At 42.4% G+C, this 15,959-nt stretch overlaps 1 protein-coding gene across 1 annotated transcript in view; it reads right to left on the reverse strand.

Annotated features, from left to right (window-relative positions):
• The window catches only part of FAM199X (family with sequence similarity 199, X-linked), an 85,248-nt gene that overhangs the window by 24,522 nt on the left and 44,767 nt on the right, over positions 1 to 15,959 (reverse strand). Inside the window, exons 2-3 of the mRNA XM_078688674.1 lie at positions 14,654 to 14,873; positions 12,629 to 12,778 (exon numbers count right to left, since the gene is read on the reverse strand). Coding sequence (XP_078544800.1) covers positions 12,629 to 12,778; positions 14,654 to 14,873 — 370 coding nt within the window. The remainder of the gene's footprint in view (positions 1 to 12,628; positions 12,779 to 14,653; positions 14,874 to 15,959) is intronic.

A 15,959-nucleotide genomic window follows, 5' to 3' on the forward strand; every position in this document is an offset into this window, starting at 1 on the left:
GAGTTTATATACGAATATTCCGCAGGATGAGGCACTGCTGGTGATGGAATTGTTTTAGACCAAAAGGATTAGGCCCCATCAGGTCCCCATTAAGTTCCTTTTGGACTTGGCTAGAATTTGTCTGAAAAATAGCTTTTTTTCCCCTTTATAGGCGAGCTGTTCTTGCAAATAAAAGGGGTGGCGATGGGGTGTTGCTTTGCCCCAGAGATAGCAAACCTTGTTATGGATCAATTTGAAAAGAGGTATGTCTTCGATGAAGCGACCCCATTTCGACATCACCTGTCGAGGAGGGTGCGCTACATCGATGACGTATTCTTAATATGGACTGGCAATGTAGAAGAACTCGATCGGTTTCATACGTGGCTTAATTTGTGTACTCCTGATTTGAAGTTTACCAAAACCTGCAGTAGTGATTGGATTAATTTCTTGGATTTTTAACAACAATGGCCAATTAGAGGTTAGTCTTTACACTAAACCCATTGATCGGAATACCCTCCTTGAATTCACGAGTGGACACCCGAGGAGCTTAAAAGAAATCTTGCCCTACGGGTAATTATTACGGATCGAGGTAATTGCTTAAATAAGAGCGATTATTTTGACAACACGGAAATCCTGTTAAAGAAACTATGTGTGAGAGGTTACCCGAGGAAATTAGTAAAGGCTGCCCTGAAAAGGGCATGGTATTCCCGTGCAAGACCTTGCTCACCTCGAAAGAGAAAACGGATGTAACACAAATGACCTGTGTTTTGACCTTTAATCCCAAAGCCAACAAAGTTAAACAGATCATCTAAAAAAACTGGAGACTCATCGAACATCTGAACACCCCGAAGCCACTGTTCGCATTCAAGAAAAGTAGGAATTTAAAACAATACCTTGTTAGAGCAAATAGGGAACCACAGGCCAAAAAAAGACACCAGAAGCATGTTAGGTTTGCCAGCAGTGGTTGGACACTTTTGGTGTACCAACTGTGCCGCATGTGCAAGCACAACTGATTCCAAAACTATTGTAATTAATAATAAGACTCATATCATGCAGTCCTTCTCCAACTGTAACACCAAAAATGTGGTGTATGTGGTGATGTGCCCGTGTGGGCATGCCTACATGGGCCAGACCACCCAAGCGGTTAAAATGCGCATTTGCCAGCATAAGTCCCGCATAAGATGTAGGACCCCGGGAGCACCGTTGGTGCACCACTTTAACGAGTATGGACATAGTGAAGATGATTTAGTCTGGTCAGTACTAGTGGTACAAAGCAAGTAAAAAGGGAGAACTGGAGATCAAGTTGAACCGCACAGAAGCTAGGTTGATAGAAAGATATACCGCCACCGAGGGCTTGAATGACAAAGATGAATAATGGGCATTTATCTAGATACTTGGTGTCTTTTCTAATAGAGTAGTTGGGTACAGAGACCTGTACTTGTGGATCTTAGACTAAGGAGGTCGAGATACAAAAGTATGAAAGGTACCTCACTGACACGGATTTCTAGTGTTCCCTGCCTGTATGTGCTTTTTTGATTTAATCTACTGAGATGTAAAGATGAAGCTGTTGAATGGACATTGAATTTTTGTATTCTAGATTTTGTTGATTTTGTTATCTGATTTTTCCACATTCATCTTGTGTGTATGCTGAGCCAAAAGTCTTTCTTCCAGAGGCAAGTGGTTAAGGACTTCCTCCAGGGGTTAAAGAAGGTCTACCCCCCTGTTCGAAATCATTCTCCTCCCTGGGAGTTGAACCTGGTTTTATCCAAGTTGATGGGAGCTCCTTTTGAGCTCATCCACAAAGCAACGTTACAGCATTTATCTTGGAAAGCCGCTTTTTTAGTTGCTATCACATCAGCGCGCAGAGTAAGCAAAACCCAAGCGTTGTGTACAAAAGAGCCTTACACTGTTTTCCACCACAACAGAGTAGTTTTGAGGACACATCCATCTTTCTTACCAAAGGTTGTGTCTGATTTTCATATTAATCAATCCATTTCTCTTCCATCCTTTTTTCCAAACCATACGGCCCCGGCTGAGCGTTGGCTGCATTCTTTGGATCTCAAAAGAGTGCTTAAATTTTATTTGGAAAACACTAAGAGTATTAGGAAGATGGATCAGCTTTTTGTCAATTATGGTTCCATGAGAACGGGTTTTCCAGCTGCCAAGCGATCCATCTCCAGATGGATCGTCTCCTGTAACAAATTGGCTTATCAGCTAGCGGGCAAACACTTTTTGTTGACACCTAAGGCACTCTCTACTAGGGGGAAAGCAGCCACAGTGGCTTTCCTACATGATGTCCCTATGTCAGAGATTTTCAAGGCTGCAACCTGGAGATCAGCTCATACCTTTACAAGGCATTACTGTTTAGAATCTGATTCCAGGATTGATACTCAAGTAGGGCAGGCCTCTTTGAGGAATCTATTTGGGTAGCCTGCGGCCTGTTCAATCTTGGTTTTGTCTAAGCTTATCAATGATATACTGTTTTCATTGTTCCTTTGCCCGCAGGGTGAGGAGGTGAGGCTCGCTATTCTATTCTAATGCTTATGACTATTGATGACTGTTTTACCAATTTGTCCTAGTCTCATCATGGCGAACTTAGGCTTAACATATTCAGAATCCGAGATAGAGGAACTAATGTCCGACCCCACTCTATTTGCAGATCCCCACATCTCCCAAACTATAGCTAATACTACAGAATGGGAAAACCTTACCGAAAAAAAGCGTGAACACATTCGGACAATCCTACATGGTACTATCATGAAACAATACCTTATTGCAAATGTAGCACCGAGAGGCTTACTAGTCACCAATGCCCCTCGTATCTTCCTCAACGATGAAACATTTAGAAAAGATTGGGCCATGATAGCATGGCATTGTACGCGTGATTGGTTGGTCCTAATCATAAAGACAGCATTCAGATTATCTGAGGCATTAATGATCGAAATTAGAGAGATTGAATCAACCTTCAAAGCCACAATAACCGGCTATAAGAAAAGGTTGGATGAAATAAACAGTGAAATGAAAGAGTATAAGGATAATCTCATGCAATCAAAAGTTACGAAATTCCAAAAGGATCTAAAAAAAATTTCTTTTGAAACAGTATACCCTTACTCTGCAGCCACCTTTGTCCCTCCAACCAAAAATACAAATAAATCAGAACAATCAGACAACAACTCCTCCGATACCAGTGGATCAAGTAACGATTCTCCCCAAAAAACAAGAAGAAGAGGGAACCGGGGGAACAGGAACAACAGAGGAAGACCGGGCAACACGAATTACCATCAACAGTGGCAACCACCACAAATGGAGATGGGCCCGACTCCCTACCCTTACCAACAGCCCCAATATCCTTTCATGGGCTGGAACCCAGCATTCATGCCTCCAATCCATTTTCAAAATCAATATAGGCAGCCTTTTGTAGAGAGCAGCCGGAGAGGAAGAGACAGGAGGAGAGGCAACAACAACAACAGAGTCTCCTGGACAGAGGACGACTCAGTGTCAAACCACACGCGCAGCAATGCCCAACAACCAGGAACGAGCGGACTGTAAGTCTAGTGACCAACTTGTCCAAGCGAATCCGAATCTCGGTACCAGCAGCCATCACGGCCTTTGAGCAGGCAGTCTTCAAGGATTTGAGGCTAGCCAGAACCCCAAAATATTTAGAAATTTCACGACTAAGGAATTCAAGAAAGAACAGCGGTGGGTGTACCGTCTGGGAACCAACATCATTGGGCTCAATAATGATATGCCATGAAACACTGTACTCAACTAAAAGCCTTCGATTCTAATGTCTGCTAAAAGTCACCAACCATGTATGTCCGATCAGTAGCGCTCCAGTTAAAAACAAACGCCAATGCTGTAAACACCAAGAACCTAATGTCCTGGTTCTGATAATATTCATATTCATGTAAAACATTGCGCGTAATTTACCCTGCGCTCTTATAAAAGGGTTATATATGAGCAGATCTCAATCAAACACACAAATCAATTCAAATGGTGTTATACTGGCGTAACAGCAAGCCCCGATGTAAAATAAACACCATGAATGTCTTACATGGCAACAAATACTAGCATGTCTTGCCGCCATACACATCCTTTATTATGTGTTTGTTTCTTCTCTCTTTCTTTAAAATATCCAAAAACCGAAGCCTAAAAATCAAGGATCGGCCCACTAAAAGTAAACCTCGGTCAGGAGAGATTAGACAAGGTTTCCGTGGCAACGAGGACAACCAAGCCTCGTTGTGAAGGATTGGCCCGCTAGTAGCGAGCCTCTCTCTGAAGAAATAACAAGAGGTTGCTATAACAACGAGTGCATCCAAGCCTCGTTTTCACTCATTTTCACCGACCACGCCCACGGGATAGAACACCCTGGCCTCGGTCGGGTTGAGCCACGCACACCCGGAAGAGCGCGAACAGCGTTTCACAGCCCCTTAAAAACAAATCCACCGGCCCCGCTCTCCATCGTCGGGGTCCGGTAGAGGTAGTACTAGGTGTACAAACGGGCTGAGAGTGCTGAGGGCGTGAGTAATGCTGCAGAGAGGATCGGACCAACTCCATACTATCGAGCTAAGTCAATCGCGATTCCGTATGTTTCTAGCCTATGTTTTCTTACCTTTAGGATGTGCCAGGGACACTCCATCCCCCCTCCTGAGACCCATGGTGCAGATAGCGCCAATCTTTAAAGTGAGACTTGTTTTTATATTATACTTGCGTGTGGGGGTCACTGACTCTTTGTCTATTGATCCTCTGAAACACTCATACCATGTGATTTTAACCCCTTGAAGCCACTGATGGCTTATTTTAAATCACTATTTTCACTACACTTCCCAGAACTAGTTGTATTATCCCTAGAAGGTATGTGGAAGGTGCTTAACGCTAGCAGTTATTCTGGGAACACGTTTGCTGCCACTGATTTGGAACACCATGAACCGTAAAAGTACTTTGGCATAGCCCTACAAATAATAGTTTGTTTGTCTTATATGTCTGTTTGTACTTTTTGTTCTACAGGTGCCGAGACACTCCAAACTAGGAGTGATTTTTGGAATGAGCATTCGCTCTTCCTATTTTTATGCACTTTAAACACCTTTTATTTTTTCACTTTCACGTCCCCAGGTTAGGGTGGACGATTAGAGAGTCCATACCGCCGGGGTTTATCATTGTCCTGACGAATGCCTAGGTAAAATCAAACCAATACTAAGGCTGAAACATGTTGACATATTAATGATATATTAATTCTGAATTAATCCAACCATTACCTTGGCTTTACAATTCAGACACATAGAACTATTATATTTGTGTCCTAGGGATCACTAATAAACTTTGTTCAGATACCCTTTAGACACTTTCAAGTTTAAGTTTATTAATCCTCACAACACTCCCGTTACACAATACCAGCTCCGCAGTCTTCTGGCGTCGCAGCACACCGAAGAGGCACTAGGTCTCTTCGGTGGGGCCCGATGATGAAGCATGACATTGACTAGGTCAGTGTGTGAGGGCTTTCCTTCAAACCCAAATAGGGTGCGATTATCTTAAATCTGGTGGCTCCATCCAAGTGGCTTATAAGAGACATTAACCTCTCTTTTGTTGTTTATTGATATTGATGAGGATCCCCTGGAAGAGAAGGATTAGTCACTTACCTGTAATCCTAGTTCTCTTCCACGGGTATCCTCATCAAAGCCATAAGCAACCATAGGGGAGAGGAGTTGGGCTAACGGCTAAGGCGCTCGACCTCGGAATCTGGGTTCGAGTCTCGGTAACAACACCAAACATCCTGTGATTCTGGGCAAATCACTTAATCTCCCGTGCCTAACAAAATGAATGTATGTCCTCATGTAACGTAACTGGTGCTATGTAAAGCGCTCTGATACCCGGTTCGGTTCAAGTTCGCGCTATATAAAACTCTGCAACAAAAAAACAAAAAAACTCCCGCCTCCCCGGGCAAAGGACTACTTTAACTTGGAGATATTGTTAACCTGTTTGTTTCATGTTTTTTTTTACAGTCTCCGCAAAGAACTGACCTAACTGTCACCCCTGAGGCATGATGGGGAGCTGGGGGTCATGGGTGCCTTAAAGGCACGGTGTCAGTTTATTGCATTCAGCTTTTCAGTCTTTTTAGACTGGGAATTTGCAATGCAGCCTGGGAGCTTCCTATGCTTTCAGTGTTTTATAAGAATTTCTACTGCTTTCTGAGCATTAAAACAGTTCTAAAACAAACTTTGTTGTTTCTCATGTTTTCTAATGCATGTTTTTTCTTGTATGGTGGAAATTCTTTACAGCATGATTCAGCTCTGATGTTTAGTAGGCTGCTATTGTATATATCACATATAATATAGTGTTTCCGGGGTCCCGCACATGGGCTGGAATATTCTAATGCTTATGACTATTGATGAGGATCACCTGGAAGAGAACCATGTTTTCTCAGGATTGTAGTGGGTCTAGAAGCCAGATGGCTGCAGGGTGTCACCTGCGTAGCCAGGTATTGGAGAGTGCGAGCCAGGAATTGTAGAGTGTTATTCACTCATTTATGGTATTTAGCGTGCACCACCTGAGTTTTGTTCACCGTTGATGTGGGCGATTGCTTGGTCTTCACAGGCTCTCTTTGTATGTTTGCTTAAGGCACTCCTCTTGGGGACCGGTATTGTGTGAACTTGTTTGCTGGCCTATTCTTTATCTTTTTGTGTCCACCCATAACCACTGGACCTTCCTGGCACTTCATGATCACGGAGGGGAAGAGTGTAATTTTGGTAGAATTGGATGTAGATTTATAGGTTCGTTATTACCATTTTAGAGATATTGCTACCCTTGTCCTGATGAGGCCTAAAGGAATTACTGGCTGAAACGCGACTGCGTCGACATATCGACGAGGAGTCCAATAATTTTGAGTTTGTTTGAAAAGAGAAAGCGCCTATAGAATAATTTGGTTAGAGGTGTTATGCCTCTGGCGCATTAGGGATTTCCTCTGAGTGTACCACTTGGCGTTTGGAGTGTACACTGTGAGAATATTGTTGTTCTTAGTAGGGGTACTTTTTTGTCCTTTTTTTGTACGTTTTTATACGTTGTATATGTTGTATATAATGTATATATGTATTGTATATGAATGTGATTTAAATGTGATTTTTAGTTATTGTTTATGTTCCGTATATTTGAAGTGTATATATAAAATTGTGTTTATCTGTGCCCTGCCCGGTCATTTGACACGTATACAAATTTGATTTTTTGATATACAGTATATGTAAATAATTATTGGAAACATCAGGGTAATTCGCTGTACCTTGAATGAGAATAAATGTTGAATTGATCCCTCTGTACCTTTTTTTCTTGATGTACATCTTTCAGAAAAAAACAGCATTATGAAGGGCTCCAACTTTCCCATTCAAATGTAAACTTTATTTATGAATTAAATTAAATAGTTAATAATTTGTGTATGAGATGACTACTTGTTTCTGCATTTGTTTCCCATGGTTTTGTGGTTCAAACTGTAGAAATTCCTTAGACAGGGGACCCCCAGCTCCCAAAAGTGATTCATTGGGGGTCCATTGAAGACAAAAGAAAAGTCAGCACAAGATTAAGATCCTACTCGGGCATGCAGAAGGTTGGGACGGACATGTTTTAACCCTTTCAAGAATCTGTTAACTAGGGGTTTCTAGAGAAACAGCTTATCAGGCAGCCCCATGAAGGCTGAAATGGTAGAAAGATAGCCCTTAAGATTGGCCAGAGCAAAGCCCTGCTGACCGAGAGAGAGAATGAAGAGAAGGGCCTGAAAGGAGAGGAGTTGGCCTAAAGGCTAAGGCAGACGTCCTCGACTCTGGGGAACTGGGTTCGAGCATCGGCAATGATGCTGAACATCCTGTGATTCTGGGCAAATCACTTAATCTCCCCGTGCCTAACAAAAAAATGATGAATGTGTCCTCTTGCAATGCAACTGGTGCCATGTATATGCGCTCGGATAGCAGATTCGGGTCAAGTTCGCGCTATTAAAAAATCTCTACTAAAAAAAAACTATTTAAAAAAAAGAGAGGGTAGCATATGGTTTGTTTGCACACCATGCTACAAGCTTGCCCCACCAGCAGGCAAACACCATTTTGGTGGAGGGAAGCCTTCAGGCGGAAGGTCTAAAGCGGTCAAATGTCGCCGCTCAACCTCCATGCAAAGAGGCAAAGCGTTGGCAGGTTCGGATTGAGAACGAGAACCAGAACCAAAGCTGTCGAGACAGAAGATCCTCCAGAGTCCATGACCCCACCCACTGTTTGTTGCAGTACAACATATCACTGGTGTTGTCCATAAACACCAGCCCTAGTCTTCACTTGATGGAGGGGATAAAGGCTTTTAATGCCAGCCGAATCACAAAGAATTCCAGAAGGTTGATGTGGAGTCCAGATTCAGCCAGAGGCCTCTGATCTCCGCCTTTCCTAGATGGCCTCCCCATATCAGGAGTGAGGCGTCTGCCACTGATCAAATCGGGGTTTGTAAACCACCCCTGCAGATCTATTGAAGTTCCCTTTGAGATCTGGGCCATGTTGGATAGATTTTTCTGATGCGGCGCCCACTGGATTCCAGGTCCCACTGCAGAGCCCATATCTACTAGCAGTTGTGTCACAAGGTGGTAAGGTTTTCCCAGCCATCCCCAAACCAACAAGGTACCTGCTGTTATGCCAGTCGTTTATGCTTCTAGAGTCAACTCTTCTGAACCATCCTTTTTGAATATATAAAACTCCTACAGTTTTCATTAGTTGCCTTGTCCTAACTATTGGAAGCATAAGCATTTTTTCCTGAATAACACATGTTGTACTACGAAAAGGACTCATGGCAGAAGAAACTGGATTCTTCCTGATGGCTCAACATTTCTGGCAAGACAAACTAAGATCTCTGCCAGACAAGCATACGCTGCTCCTTGGAGTAAGGGTACACAGGCAGTCATCTATATTCCAATGGAACCTATTGCATTCTCCTCCGTTTTCCAAACCCCTTAGCATCTTTTGTGATCTTTGGCAAGGTTGTGAAATTCTTGCACAGAGCTTATTTCTCCACATAGCACTACCCCTAAAAGAGTTGGTCCTATAGTAAATCTTCAGTTTTACTAGAAATTGGTCCGATGACAGTTCTAAGCATCTAAAAGGTGCCAATTAGGAATTCACATTTCTCACCAACCTAGGGTCTTTAGCAGAAGGCTATTGATAGTACCAGCTTGGTATCTCAAATCCCAAATTTCTCACTGGACTAGAAGAATTAAACTTGAGGGGGGAGGGGGGAAGGAGGGGGCTGGGACTTTGCAGTACACACTCCTCAGGCTAGAAGAGTGAGAAGGAACGAGGAACATATAGGTACTCCACTACTATATTAACCCGTTTACTGCAGCCGTTATTTCGGCGCAGTGCGGGCGTTCGACAGAGTGGGCGGGGCCGCATCGGCCGTTGAACGTACGCAGCACCAGCCAGGTAGTGCTCCGAACGTTCAACGGCAGCATCAATGGGGTTAAACCAAATGATGCCTCAAGAGTGTGTGGTGTGGCACCGGGGGTTCTTTGCAAATAAGAATCCTTAGGCATCATCTTTACCTACTCCCCGTGAACAGGTGGCCCTCCATTATTTAAGAAGCGGGAGGGGGTGTGGATAGTGGGCTGGGGAAGGATTTTTTTATTTATTTTTTAAATCAAAGGCCCGGTCAGCAATAATAGAATTTACAAATTGTTTGTGTCCTTCAAGAGGAAACAAAGGATATAAAAGGTTCTGCATGTTTGTCATAGAAACTCCAGTCTACCCAAGTGACCAAGAACACAAACCGAAAATAATCCAAAATTACACCTACGAAGGTGCCACAAATAAATATATCGAGCAAGAGATATAGAAAGTGAGAAAATGAGAAAAAAGGAGATAAATGATAGACTTGGCCAAGCCTAAAACCTCTCCCAGGCCGATTGCTCACCAGGTGGGTCTACCATCTATATCCATACAAATAATCTTCCCATGCACATTTCAGTACAGAGAACTCCGGCGCCTAAGGGCGCACCACCTGCGCAAAGGCCTTCCTTATTCTCAGTTTGTGCCAATATCAGAAGAATAAGAGATTCATTGGTAGCTATCCCACAAGGAGGCCTGACAAGGAGGGGGGGGATCTTCGGATACACTCTCGACTTGGTGATAAGTGTCTGACGAAAGCCCATTCGGGTGGGGTGCTCAGTGTTGTGAATTCTCCACAGGAGGAAGTTGGTCAACACAAGAACAGATCTTTCATATCTACTGTTTGGAGCTCCTGGCAGGTTCTTTCACGGTGCGCTGTTGGACAAAGGACAGGATTCAATCCTGTGTCCTTCTGCAGATGGACAAATCATCATCAGTATGTTATATCAATCACCTGGAGGGTATCAGATCCAAAGCTCTGGTGGACTTGGCATTGACTTTCTGAAACTTTTGCTTGGAGAATCACATCTCTGTGACGGCGGAGTACCTCCAGGGTCAATCAAATCAGGTGGCAGATTGCTTCTTTCACCCTGTGAGTCTGGTTTCTGAGAGCTGCAGTAACTACTGTGGGTCTAGACATACGAGTCCCGTTCTCAATTGACATATTTACTTCTCAGCACGACCACCAGCTGCCCCAGTTCTTCAGCTGGAGACTCGACCCTTAAGTGGCGACAACAGACGCATTTCTGCAAGATTGGGCTCCAGAGAAGGGATATGCGTTGTGCTCCTTTTGAATGATCACCAGAGAGTCAGTCCAGGAGTTGTCAAGATCCTGAATTGTTTTTTCCAGCCTAGCGGAGGAAGGGCTAGACTACCGGCCCATTAACACCTTCACATCTGCCATTTCAGCGAGGCATGCTCTGGCTGACGGCAATCCGGTGGGAAGAACATCCTTTTGTCTTCTGCTTACTTAGAAGGATAAGGCTCTCCCTTTCCCCAGAACCTCGTTACTCAGAGTTGTGGGGTGTCAATCAGGTTCTCAACCTTTTTCTGTTCCAGCAACTAAATAGATTTTTATCATTGAAAGAACTTTCAACCAGGTTGGAAATGCTTCTATATTTATGAATGAACCGAGCACTGTCCTTGTACTCTTGTCCTGGTGCACTGCGAAGAGTGGGAACAACTCCCTCCAATAAATCATGTTCCTCCGAGTACTCCACAGTAATCTATAAATCAGTTAGATTTTCGTCCTCCTTATTACTTTTTAATTCTTAGTTTCCTTTACCACAACGGAGACAGTGAGATACAATATGTAGTCTTTATTTGACATTTTCAAACACATACTGTATGCCATTCCAAGTTCGCACAGTAGTACACACAAACTGATCTCCGTGTAAAAATGAGCATGATATAAATTATCCCAATGCATTTCGAGCCTGGCAGGCTCTTCGTCAGGGGAATCTGGAACGTAAAGTAAAACAGTGTCACTTGATTATGCCGTTCTAATTCATATACACTACATCTGGTTGTTTCAAATCATAATGAAATACAACTGCAAACTACTGCATAAATCAAGCCTCCTCCTATCGTCAATAATTGTGAAAAGAACCGTGGTAATAACTATGTGCAACTACAATAAGCTCTCTGGTGTCCTCCCGCCTTGTCCTTCTATACTAACCCTGTTTCAAAGCATCCTGGAAATACTCATACTAACCGCTACGTTATTCCTACCCCCTCCATCAAGTGTTTTTTGGAAAAAGAACCGTGTCCTTCCACCTTAATCAAACGTTGATTTGCTGCCAGTAGAGACTTCATTTCCTTTCCGACGTTCACCCGCTTTCACTCATAACTAACTCTTACTCTCAACCAACCGTTGGTTGAGAGTAAGAGTGCACTAGCACAAGAGTACAAGGACCGTGCTCGGTTCTTTCATAAATATGTTACCTTTGTGGCACGCAATCACACAAGATCACCTAAGGATGGAGTAATTCAATCAAGAGAAGGAGTGCAGACTCGTTATGCCTTTTTGGCAATGCTTCTATGTCTTGTCTCATGCAAATTGGTTTTGGACGTCAGAGTACTTGATCTTTTTCCCCAGATAGGGTTGCATTTACAGTAAGTAGATGGACCAAGACTGGTACCCGCTTCATTTCCTACCTGGCTTTCAGAGATGTACCCAAACTGTGTGTAGTACAATGCATTAAGGCCTATGAGGACATGACAGAGGAGGTTCGCCCTCTGGGCGAAAGGCAAACTCCACATTGCATTAGAGAAAGGGTACAAAGTGGTATCTTCATCTACTATAGCCCGCTGCGTGCAGTGGGTTATGCAGGAAGCTGGTATTGATACCAGAAGGTTTGGAGCACAATCAGCGAAGGACATAATGCAGGAGGCTGATTGGTCTACAGAGTCCACCTTTAAGAGGTTTTACTGTAAGCTGATGCTGGAGGTGGCACAGCTAGTTGTGAGCAAACTTCAAACTAGCAATCCTTGCCTTTGGTATGTGATGACATTTTTGCTACAAGTCGTTATTGTGCACTAGATATATTTGCACTGCACTGGAGTGTCTTTGGCACTTGCTTTTTAGTCTCCGTTTTCACATGCTACAGTAAAATCTGCAGAGTTTAAAACCCTTTTTTCCATTCAATGACAATATCAGTGGGGATCCGACTCTTCTCTACATAAGTTATTTGGTGCTTACTAGCTTCTCGTGGGCAACACAAAGTTCAAGTAAATATTAAAACATTTTTTACCTGCTCGTCGTTTGACATTGCGCTCCACGGGAGCTCATCAAGATTTCTGTGCTTATTCTTCTTTTTTGAGGCGAGGCAGGGAGAGCTGGGGATACTTGGTATAACATCAGATAAAACATCACTTCCACTTGCGATATCACTGCCAGGCAACTTGTAGGGTGGTAAAAAAGAAAAAGTATTTGTATAGGAACAATTATCACATATGTCAATACATGCATATTCAAACCAGTATATGGGTTGTTGCAAATTTGTCCCAACCAACATCTGCTTTCAGTTCCATCACTGAGATGTGCCTTACATTTTAAACTGAACTACCTTCTGGTAGTCAGCATCCTGTTTTTCTTTTGATAATTTAAATCAACACTGCGAATTAGATTTGGACTCAAAAATGGAAACCAATAAAATGGTCCCTCGACTAGGAGTTTAGTATACAAGTTACACAAAAAGTTTTATCAGGCAGCAATGTGAATCTGTGCTACATAACCAATTATTATCAAACTTGAATTATTTGACAAAATAAAAAGGTGGGCACTTTGTGTTCTTCATTTAGATGTGGAACCTGCAAAATGAGAGCAACCACAACCAAACAAAATTCCAAAGATGGAAAAGAAATCTGCTTTGTGAAGATTGCAATACTTTTCAAATGATTTTCTGAAATCATAATTACCACTTAAAGTAAAACTACAAACAATGAAATGTGTAAATTCCAAACCTAAAGGGAGAGCACCAGTTGAACTTTGAATTAATGTGTTTCGAAATCATATCTCCCACATCAGTTGGAGACAACTGACTGCAAAAGAAAATGGGGAGGGCACTTCATGAGAATGTCTCCAACAAAAAACTTTACTACAAATGGCAGTGCAAATGTACTACAAGTCGCACGCTAACCACCACTTTTAGACGGTTGAAGGATTTTGAAGTCTGTATTAAGCATTCCATTCTTAGTGCTAAAAACAAACCTAAAACTTGTAGTACTGATACTCTAGAAAAACTCTGGTACCATCACCAGAGAACTCCCTTCCTTACCTTTAAATCTGGCAATTTCCCTGGAAGCACTGCAATACAGACTGAACCTCAGCAGTCACATCAAGGCGGCATTGCCCTACTTTCCAGACAAGAAGGAAGGGACAGGCAGTGCAAGAAAGAGGCGATGCCCTTTCCAATAACGCACCTCCCTAGAAGGAAACCAAATGATATATACTTTCTAAAAAGAGCTACTTTTTGACTATTTTGTGCCTGGGAAAAAAAGCTACCTCGCAGAGTGCTTTTTTAATAAGTAAAATGAGCAAAATATAGCTACATTTTTGCTATTTTCTAGGTTCCTTCCAAGGGAACCCACAAACAATGGGCACATTGGCACATTTAAAATCCCCAATATGTGGGGAAAATGATACAAATTTAGCCTGGACACCATTTCTGGAAGAATGTTATGAAGGCCCAAGCGTGGTGTGCCACAAACGTTTAAGAAGGGCACATCTAATGGGTTAAGCCAACACACGTATTTCAGCACTTTGTAAATGTTTTAAAGGGATAGATTAGAAGATCCAAATTGCTAGTCATCGCTCAGTAATATTTAAAACATATTGCTCTCATTATATATAAAGCTAGTAGAGAAAATTACATGTGTCAAAATATGGAGCTAAATCTGGTGCCAAAACTACTTGAACCAATTTTATGCAGCAGTCATCAAAATGTAGTTCCTGGGTCAGAATTTTGCTAAAAGCATATTGGGCATACGAGCACAACATATTTTTGCTAATTGCTCCATTATGTGCACTTCGTGATAACTAAAGCATTAAACCCTAGTGAGTAGCTGCTAACATGTGCCTCTTATGCTGCTGCTGCTACTGATAAAAATTAGCACAAAAATATTTGTGCCCGATTAAATGCTTTTGGTGACCTTTGATCCTCCTCAAAGATTTTTTTTATTGGATTTCAAGAATAGGGGTAGCAGTTATACATTCTGCAAAACCTGCCTGGGCCCTAAGCCAGGCTTCCACATGACAAAAGAATAGCAAAGCACACCTGCCACTCAAATTCACTGTCCGACCAATCCCAGTAGGTGCTAATGGATGAAGAAACATCGCTGCAGACACTGCCCTCTGGGAAGAGATCAAAAGACGTGAACTCTTGATCATCTAGCAGAGAGTAGCAGTCATCCTGGTCCCCAACTGAAACGGATGAAAACAATTCTTCACTGCACTCTGAACTGGCAACGCTGGTCCCACAAGACGTCAGGTTCCATCTGGAACGTAAACAAGAACATGCAATTATGCACCAAAAAACAAATTTAAAACACAATTTTTTTTAAAAAACGTACCCTTTCACTTTGTTATTTAATTAAACAATTGATGTCTTGGCTCTTTTCTACTAAGGAATTTTATTATCCATAAAATAAATACATGCAGTACAGTCTCAGTTGAAACCGCTTGTTGCTGAATAATATGCCACAGAGTAAGTGCTTCAAAAATTAGGAGTCCAAGGGTATTCTCAGAAATTGAACGTACCAATGGGTTGGGCAGGGTTGTATGTGCACCACTTCTGATGAAAGAAACAAATAGAACTTTGTTGGCAAACAAGCCAACGTCTATAAAGAATAAATTAGGATAGGAAAAACATTTCTTCTGTTGCAAAGTACTTAGTTTTAAAAAAGCCCTCGGGGCGTGGCCAGGATGTTGGAGAAATACTAAGGCAAGTAAGTAAATATAGTGATGCAGCAGCATACATTTTATACCCAGCCTCAAAAAGTGAATGATTCGGAAGATCAACTTGTAACTAGGTTAAGAGAGTTGGCTATTAAATGTGATTTTGGTACGATGACAGATCAGATGGTCAGAGATCAATTGATAGTGCAATGTAAAAATAAGAGAATGCAAGAGAGGTTGTGAGCTGCAAGATATCCTACGCAGGAGGCATAAGTCACTGCAAAAATTGGTGAGGAACCCGATATGTGCATGCAACAATTGGAAGCAAAGAGAGGAAGGGGTCAATGTAGTAAACAAAAGTTGGTCATACAAAAAGGTTGATGTCAAAGTGACACATACTGAAGGAAGCAAAGGGTGGAAAAGACAAAGGATAAAAACAGTGGCAGTCAGACCAGGTTTACAGGGTGCTACAGCTGTGGAAGCATGGGGCACACTGCGGATTACAAAGGGTGTTTTGAATGAGAAAAGGTGTTGAAAGTGTGGGAGGAAGGGACACCTAGCAAGGGTATGTAAAGTTTGTCTAAGAATGGGTGGCATGAGTGAAAGAGGGTGACCGCACACAAGATACTGTACTTTGAATCGAAGACAAAGATGGAGTGAGGATACATAGACCAAGGACAAAATTC

Source organism: Lissotriton helveticus, chromosome 4_1 (assembly GCF_964261635.1).
Source record: "Lissotriton helveticus chromosome 4_1, aLisHel1.1, whole genome shotgun sequence".
Taxonomy (NCBI): Eukaryota; Metazoa; Chordata; class Amphibia; order Caudata; family Salamandridae; genus Lissotriton; species Lissotriton helveticus.